This window comes from Orycteropus afer, unplaced genomic scaffold, assembly GCF_000298275.1.
Source record: "Orycteropus afer afer isolate SDZICR_OR568_19922 unplaced genomic scaffold, OryAfe1.0 scaffold00033, whole genome shotgun sequence".
Lineage (NCBI taxonomy): Eukaryota > Metazoa > Chordata > Mammalia > Tubulidentata > Orycteropodidae > Orycteropus > Orycteropus afer.
This window is the reverse complement of record NW_006921620.1, coordinates 15,409,419-15,419,416: the sequence shown is the minus strand read 5'-3', so window position 1 is coordinate 15,419,416 and position 9,998 is coordinate 15,409,419. Positions and strand designations below refer to the sequence as shown.

At 40.0% G+C, this 9,998-nt stretch overlaps 1 protein-coding gene across 1 annotated transcript in view; it reads left to right on the top strand.

Moving 5' to 3' along the window:
- The window catches only part of DBT (dihydrolipoamide branched chain transacylase E2), a 76,402-nt gene that overhangs the window by 27,133 nt on the left and 39,271 nt on the right, over positions 1-9,998 (top strand). Inside the window, exons 2-3 of the mRNA XM_007936100.2 lie at positions 1,629-1,704; positions 6,678-6,859. Coding sequence (XP_007934291.2) covers positions 1,629-1,704; positions 6,678-6,859 — 258 coding nt within the window. The remainder of the gene's footprint in view (positions 1-1,628; positions 1,705-6,677; positions 6,860-9,998) is intronic.

Here is a 9,998-nt window from a genome sequence, read left to right as displayed (position 1 = left end):
CTATGAGGAGGAAGTGGGAGAAGAGCTGTTGCATTGTGGTAAACTGTGGTCAATGTCATTAGACAAAGTATATGTGAACTGCTGTATGGAAAGTGAATTTGCTCTGTAAATCTTCACCCAAATCACAATTAAAAAAAAACTTTTATTGTGATTTGGGTGAAAATTTACATGTTGTTGTTGTTATGTGCTGTGGAGTCAGACCTGATTCATAGCGACCCCTCCTTGGGTTTCCGAGGCAGTATCACTACGGAAGTAGATTTCTCAACCTCCCAGGAGTGGCTGGTGGGTTTGAACTGCCAGCCTTCTGGTTAGCAGTCAAGTGCTTTAGGCACTACGCTACCAGAGCTCCTGAAAATTTACATAGCAAATTCATTTTCCATACAGCGGTTCACGTACACTTTGTCTCATGACATTGACTGTAATCTCCCACAGTGCAACAGCTCTCTTCCCACTTCCTCCCCATAGCCACCTCTTCCCTGTGTCCTTCCCTCCCATGCACTCCTGCCCCCTGAGCTGTCTCCCTGTGCAAACATAGCCCTTCTATTTTTCCACAGTTGATCTCTCCAAGGAGTTTATCTGCCTAATGTAAATGTTCAGCTCATATGCCTGTCTTTTGTTTGGCTGGAAACCACAGGAATGGGTTCAATTCCAGACCTGAAGGGCAGCTAGAGGCCATAGTCTCAGGGGTTCCACCAGGCTCTATCAGACCAGTAAACCTGGTCCCCTTTTCTTTTTTTTTTTTAATGATTTTGAGTTTTGTTCTACATTGTTCACCCACTCTGTCCAGGATTTCCTACATAGATTCCCCTCCAAATGATTGACAGTGATAGCCAGGCACCATCTAGTTCTTCTGGTTTCATAGTCATCTAGGCTGAGGTTCCCATAATCTGCCAGTCTCTTGGATTAATTGTTTCCGTGTGTCTTTGGTTTTCTTCATTCTTCTTTGCTGTGGATGAGGAGAGACCCATTGTTGCATCTAGGTGACTGCTTGAAAGTTTTTAAGATTCTAGTCGCTACTCGCCAAAGTAGGATGTGGAACAATGTTTTTGTGTAGTATGTTATGCCCATTGAGCTTGATGTCCCCTGTGACCATGGTCCCAAGCCCACAGGTCCAACTACTTGCTCCCTCTGGGTAGCTGGCTGTGGCTGAGAAGTGACTTTAAACTTGTCCCTTCTCAGCTCTACTGTATGTCTGGACATTCTTACAGGACATACAAATACAATTGTGGAAACATTGTCTGCCAACCCTATACATAGTCATGGGCACGCCCCATCCCCGCATTGACATACCTCATTGTTTAGCCTGTCTACCCATCTGTCCACCTGTAGATCAACGTTTGCCATCACCGATGACTCAGCACTGTATGTGCAAAAGAGTCCATCTTTGTTGTCTGTACCGCCCATGCACCTCTCTGTCTTTCTCTTCCTCAATGCCACTGTGTTGATCACTCACATAAAATTTAAATTTTTGATGGTAATGAATGATGGTTATATTGTTTAGAATTATGCTATTTTTCCATCTGTAAGATGGAATAATTGCTGCCTATGCTTAAGAACATTTTCTAATTTTAGATGTGAAAGTATTATCTATTAGGATTAATGTTATCATTTCTCATTTGCTTTTGAAGCTCTACATGGACAGATTGTTCAATTCAAACTCTCAGACATTGGAGAAGGCATTAGAGAAGTAACTGTTAAAGAATGGTAAGTTAATTAGAAAAACTTTTAAATACCATGAAAATAATTTGAATAAAAATAAGTAGGAACCTATTTACATTGAGCAACATCTTGCTGCAACTTCTTGATGCTTTTTTAAAACAATAAGGTAGAATTGGTTTATAGTGACTGTATGCTGGTGACAAAATGCATTATACATTATTTATTTGATGTGATTTATTAGGCTTTACTTTTTACTCTCCTCTTATAAAAAATCCTTTTATGGCCCACTCCACCTAAAAAGAGAAATTAACCTCTGAAAGATACAAAATTGATACAAGAGCATGTGTTTTTAAAAGCATGTAATATATGAATCTATAATTTAGAAGGCAAATGCCTTAACCACTACAATCAGAGCTCCTTCTTTCTTACCTTCTTTTCTTATCAGAGCTCCCTTTCTTGCTTTATTGCCCTGTCTAAAGCTTCCAATACAGTGTTGAATAAGAGTGGTGTAGGAGGGCATCCTCATCTGGTTCCCGTTCGCTGGGGAAGTGCTTTGTCTCTCTCCACTGAGAATAACGTAAGCAGTTGTTTTTGCATATATGCCCTTGATTATGTTGAGGAATTTCCTTTCTATCATTTTTATACTTTAATTATTTCAATGTGGTTTTCTTTAGTTCTGTGACAATGTCTATACGGTAAAACCTGAGAAATCTGGAACCCATGTAAGGCAGAAACTCATCACCAAAGGAAAACTCAAATATTTTCCATTAATAGAGAACGATGGAAAAGTGGTAAGCTGCACCCTGTCTGAGGCAGAATACTTTTGAGACCCAGAAAAACCAGGCAGTCCTGTTGCATTCCAGTTCTCACAGCTGCAGTTGTATTTTCCACTAATAGAGAGTGATAGAAAAATGATAAGACTACACCCCATCAAAGGTGGAAAACTTGCAAGACCTGGAAAAACAAGGCAGTCTCATTGAGTTCCAACTCTCAGGCCTCACTGTAGTAGTTGATCAGAAGTCTTTGTCGAGTAATTCCAACATCTGGGCTTCTACAGGGATGGTTTCTATTAACTATTTTTTTCTTGTGTATAGGCAAAAATTTGTTATTTCTTTGCAAGTCTTGTAATTTTCTGTTGGAAACTGGACTTTCTAAGTAATAGAGTGTGGCAACTCTGGAAATCAAATTCCCTCCTAGAGTTGTGTGTGTGTGTGTGTGTGTGTGTGAGAGAGAGATTTGGGTGAAAATTTACAGAGCAAATTCATTTTCCATTCTACAGTTCATATACTCTTGTTGATTTTTTTGGTGGTTGTTTTTCTGTTTAGTTGTCTTGGTCGACCTCTTGTATGTGGTCTGTATTCCCTTTTGTCTATGGCCACTGAAGTCTCTGCTTGTTTAGATTGTTGTCTTTGTTAGGTGCTGTTGTGTTGGTTTCAACTCATAGTGACCCTGTTTACAGCAGAATGAAACATTGCCCATCCTGACACTGTGCCATCGTCACAATCATTGCTGTGCTTGAGCCCATTGCTGCAGGCACTGTGTCAGTCCATCTGGTTGAGGGTCTTCCACTTTTTTGCTGACCCTCTGCTTTATCAAACATGATGTCCTTTTCCAAGGACTGGTCCCTCCTGATAACATGACCAAAGTATGTGAGATGAAGTCTGGCTGTTCTTGCCTCTAAGGAGCATTCCGACTATACCTCTTCCAAAACAGGTCTGTTCATTCTTTTGGCCATCCACGGTATATTCAGTAGTCTTTGCCAGTATCACAATTCAAATGTATCAATTTTTCTGTGGCCTTTCTTATTCATTGTTCAGCATTTAAATGCATGTGAAGCTTTTGAAAAGACAATGGTTTGGGTTAGGTATAAGGAGCTCTGGTGGTGTAGTGGTTAAGGCATTTGGCTGCTAAACAGAAGATCCACCAGCTGCTCTGTGAAAGAAACATGAGGCAGTTTGCTTCTGTAAAGAGTTACAGAAACCTTAGAAACCCAAAGTGGGTTGTTATTAGTTGGAATCAACTCGGTGGCAGTGAGTTTAGTTTGAATTTTGGGTCCGGTGCATCTTAGTCTTTAAAGTGACATCTTTGCTCTTTAACACTTTAAAGAGGTCCTTTGCGGCAGATTTTCCCAATGCAATATGTCATTTGATTTCTTGACTGCTGCTCCCATGGGCATTGATTGTGGATCCAGGTAAAAATTAAATCCTTGACAACTTCAGTCATCTCTCCATTTATTGTAATGCTGCTTATTGATCCAGTAGTGAAGATTTTTGTTTTCTTTATATTGAGGTGTAATCCATGTTGAAGGCTGCAGTCATCTAGTGATTGGACAGAAATTTCCTTAAGTATTTTGAGCCATTAAGTCTTTGGTATTTTGCTAAATGGCTCTGAGTTCATTTTGGGTATACCTTCAATGCTCTGCCTTACCTTTTACATCTTAGTTGCCTCAGCGTCAACCAGAGATCAAAGATTAGGGTTCTCTCAGGTTTTTCCAGGACAGGTGCACAACTCTGTATATTCATGTGGCCTTCTTAGACTGTGTTGGAGCTTTTCCACATTCCAGATGTCTATGAACACCTGTGAACATCTTGAAGGAGTCCTGGTGGTGCAGTGGTTAAGCACTTAGCTGCTAACTGAAAGGTTGGCAGTTTGAACACACCAGCCAAGAAAAGATGTGCTGATCTGCTCCCCTGGGAACAGTAGAAAGACCTATGTGCAAACACCTACCCCAGGGAGATGTACTCATGTACCCTAGGAAGATGCACATTAGACCAATCATCCATGAGACATCAGAGGGGCAGCATTCCTGGAGAGAGAAAGCTAGACAGACAGGAATGCACAGATAAGAAGGGCATAGGGAGGGGGTAGTCACAGGGAAGAGAGGGGAAGAGGGTTTTTTATGTTTGGGGCATGAAATCAAATGTGCATGAACTGTTGAGATTTGTTAAACAAATCTGCTTTGTAAGTTTATACCCAAAGCACAGTAACAATTTTAAAAAAAATTGAACAAACAAACAAAAAGATAATAGGCCTATGGGGCAGTTCTACTTTGACTTAGAGAGTTGCTGTGATTTGGAATTGACTGGAGAGCAAAAGACAACACTGAAGAAAAAGGCTACTTTTCAAGATTTGTTCTCCTAGCCTCAGGCAGCTGTGATTTTTAAATAATTGTTGCTAATTGTTTTTTGGGAGCTCTGGTAGCATAGTGGCTAAGACACTTGCCTGCTAACCAGACGGCTGGCGGTTCAAACCCACCAGCCACTCCTCGGAAGGAAGGTTGGGCAATCCTACTTCCGTAGTGATACTGCCACGGAAACCTAAGGAGGGGTCGCTATGAGTCACGTTTGACTCGACGGCATATAACAACAACAATTGTTTTTAGCAAATGTGGAAATAGGGCTTTCCTGGAAGAGAGAGCTCTCTGTCCAGTCAAATGAAAACAAGCCAGTGGATCAGATTTTTCTAGGGAGCTGTGACAGGTTTCTGGGGAGGGGCTTTTTTAAGGAGGCTTCCAGGGATATAAACCAAAACCAAACCCAGAGCCATTGAGTCAGTTCTAACTTAACGGCAACCAACCAATTAGGACAGTAGGACTGCTCCATAGGGTTTCCAAGGTTGTAAATCTTATGGAAGCAGACTGCCTCATCTTTCTAACTTGGAGCAGCTGGTGAGTTTGAACCACTACCTTTTGGTTAGCAGCCAAGTGCTTTAACCACTACACCACCAGAGCTCCTAATGTAAATGCCACGTTTTTCAAGCTACTGTTGTTGCTAGACGGCCTGATTTTCAAGGCTACCACTGAGCTGGGGAAAGGTGGGTGGAAATAAACCAAAACAAAAAAGAAACCTCGAACTCACTGCCATTGAGTAGATTCTTACTCCTAGTGACACTATAGGACAGATTAGAACTGCCCCATAGGGTTTCCAAGGCTAGAATCTTCACAGAAGCAGACTGCTACATATTTTTCCTGAAGAACAGCTTGTGGGTTCTAACCACCAACCATCCAATTAGCAACCAAGCAGTTAACACTGTGCCACTAGGGCTCCTTGGGTGGGACCAGCACAAGTTAGTGCACAAAGCTTGCTCTTTTTAAATGAGGTTTAGCTATGTTTCTTGAGTAAATGTTTCCCAGATTATTGCAGACCTCTTTTAAATTTACAGAACTCTGAAAAAGTTGATTTTGACAATTTTTGCCAGTTTATTCATTGCTTTTATGGAGGAACAGATTTTTAGAGATCCTTACCCTGTCATCCCAGAAGTGGAAGTCCTCTATAAGTGCTTTTAAACCTAGTGTCTATGTCACTGGTAATGTTTTATCATTCACTGAGAACTGAAGAATACAAAAGTAAGAATTACTGAAAATTATCTTAATGGAAAAGTGATAGAAATAAGTCAGAAATGTGTTAGACACATCAAGATAGTATTAGAATCAAAATTACATGTAGTAGTTTGGGTTTGGTTTGATCCCTCCAGTTCTATTTGTTAAGGATATCTAGAAGAGCCTTGTAAAGGATACCTAAAATGATTAGAGGTTACAGGGCTAGTAGATGAGGATGGGCTAAAACATTTCTAGAAAGACTGAGAAAACTCATACCTAAAATTCATGAAATCATAAATAATGTGGATTAGGAACATCAGTTTTTTGACTCAGTTATAGAAATATGGCTATCCTACAGTGTAGGATAGGTCAGTAAAATGACAATAAAACAAAATACTACTTTAAAAATATTTGCAGAACCTCTTTTCCCAAGAAATGAGTAAGGCAGGAAATCTGAAATTTTAATTAAAATTTTGGATTATAGATCTATGGATGTTTTTAATTTCTAGTATCTCAAAGGTACATCCAAAGAGACTGTAGAAGCTATTATAATCTTCTATGAAACATTCTTTGGTGTACCTTCTGGGACTAAATGCTGAGTTAAATGGATACTGACCTACCTCAATATGGCATTCACACTATTAGAATGGTCTGTACTGATAATTTTCATGACAAAGTATTTTATGTCTCTTTCCTTTAGGTATGTAAAAGAAGGAGATACAGTGTCTCAGTTTGATAGCATCTGTGAAGTTCAAAGTGATAAAGCTTCTGTTACCATCACTAGTCGTTATGATGGAGTCATTAAAAAACTCTATTATAATCTAGACGAGATTGCCTATGTGGGAAAGCCATTAGTAGACATAGAAACGGAAGCTTTGAAAGGTATGGTAAATGTGTTCATCTATTCTACCAAATTGATTACTGCTGTCCTTTTGTCTTTGGGTCCCAATTAAAGTGATGTTTGTGGAGATCCTGAATAGAGTGGGAGAACAATGTGGAATAAAACTCAAAACCACTGAAAAAAAAAGAAAAGGACCACCAGGTTTGCTGGTTTGATAGAGGCTCATGGAGCCCCTGAGACTATGGCCCCTAACTGCCCTTCAGGTCTGGAACTGAACTCACTCCTGTGGCTTCCAGCCAAACAAAGACAGCCATATGAGGTAAACATTTACATTAGGTAGACACACTTACTCCTTGGAGAGCTTAATCATGGGAAAATACAAGGGCTGTGTATGCACTGGGAGACAGCTCCAGGGGCAGAAGTGCGTGGGAGAGAAGGACGCAGGGAAGAGGTAACTATGGGGATTGTGGGAAGAGATCTGTTGCATTGTGGGAAATTGCAGTCAATGTCATGAGACGAAGTGTATGTGAGCTGCTGTACGGAAAATGAATTTGCTCTGTAAACTTTCACCCAAATCACAATAAAATTTTTTTTAAAAAAAGTGATGTTTGCTTTTAGGATTTGAGTTTTGAGTTGAATGTTTAGAAGCCCAAACCAAGATAATAGAAAAGATCATTATGATGCGTTGTTATCTTTTGAGCAGTTACCATGTTAAAAACACGTATAGTAATACTTCATTTATCTGGAAGTCTACTTTCTGGACACATGAAGTGTTCATAGGCTACTGATCCCTAATAACAAGAATCATAGTATGCAAAGATTACATCTAACATAATGTGATTGCTCTGTTTGCCACTGATCCAAAAACAAAGGTACTGTCATTAGTGATGAGTATGATGGGAGATGAACTTGTCTGTCAGTTTGTTGTACTGTGGTGGCTTGAATGTTGCTGTGAGACTGGAGGCTGTGCCACTGGTGTTTCAAATGCCAGCAGGGTTACCTTTGGTGGATGGGTTTCAGCGGAGCTTCCAGACTGAGACAGACTCGGAAGAAGGAAGCAGCCATCCACTTCTCAAAGAGTTGGCCAGTGAAAACCTTATGAATATCAATGAAACACTGTCTGATATAATAATAATAATGATACCTAATATCACAATCCACCAGCCACTCCTTGGAAGGAAGGTTGGGCAAGCCTACTTCCGTAGTGATACTGCCTCGGAAACCCAAGGAGGGGTCGCTATGAGTCGGGGCTGACTCGATGGCAAACAACAACAACAACAACAATATCACAATCACTTTTTGGAATCATGTTTTACAATTTACAAAATGTTTCTCATCTATTAATTTATTGTTTTTTTTTCTTTAAATTTTATTTTGTTGTTGAGAAGATACACAGAAAACATAAACCAATTTAATAGTTTCTGCAAGCACAGTTCAGTGATGTTGATTATATTCTTTAAGTTGTGGAACCATTTCGCTCTCCTCTGAGTTGTTCCCACCTCATTAACATGAACTCACCGTGACTATTGTCAATTTGATCTCATACAGATAGTTCTCAAAAGAGCATAGTGCTCAAGGCAGATCATTTTTTGGGGGGTGGAGGAATACACTTTATTTTTTCATTACTTTGTAATTTTTATTGTGATTTTGGTGAAAGTTTTCAGAGCAAATTTATTTTCCATACAGCATTTTGTACATATTTTGTCTCGTGACATTGACTGCAATTCCCCATAATGTAATAATAGTTCTCTTCCCACTTCCTCCCCATAGTTACCTCTTCCCCGTGTTCTTCTTTCCTGTGCATTCTTGCCCCTCTTAGTTATCTCCCTGTGCAAACACTGCCCTTCTGTTCTCCCACGATTGTTCATTGTGATGAGTGTATCTACCTGATGTAAACGTTCACCTTATATGCCTGTCTGTTGTTTTGCTGGAAGCCACAGGAGTGAGTTCAGTTCCAGATCTGAGGAGTAACTGTTGTTGTTGTTATTATGTGTTATCAAGTCGAACCCGACTCATAGCGACCCCTTCTTGGGTTTCTGAGGCAGTATCACTACAGAAGTAGATTGCCCCATCTTCCTTCTGAGGAGTGGTTGGTGGATTTGAACCACCAGCCTTCTGATTAGCAGTCAAGTGCCTTAGGCACTATGCTACCAGACTAGAGCCCATTATCTCAAGTGTCTCACCAGTCTCTATCAGATCAGGAAGCCTAGTCTTTTTATGATTTTGAGTTTCGTTCCACATTGTTCTCCCACTCTGTCCAGGATCTCCTGCACTGATCCCTTTCTCAGTGGTTGACATTGGTAGCTGGGCACCATCTAGTTCTGGTCTCATGGTCATAATAAGCTGAGGATGGCATGGTCCACTAGATCTTTGGACTACTTGTTTCCATGTGTCTTTGGTTTTCTTTATTCTTCTTTGCTCTGGTCATGGAGAGGCCCATTATTGCATCTAGCTTTTAAGACCCCAGTTACTACTCCCCAAAGTAGGATGTAGAACAATGTTTTTGTGTATGTAGTATGTTATACCAGTTGAGCTTGTTGCCCCCCGTAACCATGGGGACCCCATGTGTGTCAGAGTAGAACTGTACTATATGGAGTTTTCAGTGGCTGATTCTTTGTAAGTAGATTGCCAAGCCTTTCTTGTGAGGCACCCGTGTGGACTCAAACCTCCAACATTTTGGTTAGCAGCTGAGTGCTATAACTCTCCCACCCAGAGACTCCTTTGAAAATATAAGATACATAGTTTGCATTTTACAGATGGGAAACAATTATAGTATAGAATTATCAAGGGTGTAAAATATCAAGACTAGACATATTAACAGTAGTACTGGAAATGAAATCTTGTCTCCTAATATGTTTCTTAAATGATTCTTTATGATACTGTCTTTTGTACTATTGTGTTACAGTCTGCTTTTCAAGTCTGAAGTGTTATGATAACTGTGATGAGGAATACTATGTTTGTGTACTATGTGAAAAAACCTCTATTGGAAGAGCACTTACCACGTTCACTCAAACCTGCTTGTATCTGTGACATGTAAAAGGCATATACTGTTAAAAAAAAACCATTATGTACATGGGCAGTACAGACAACAAATATGAACCCTTTTGCATATATAGTACTGAGTTGTCAGTGAAGGCAAACAGGGGTATATGGACAGATAGATAGGTGGACAGGCTAAAC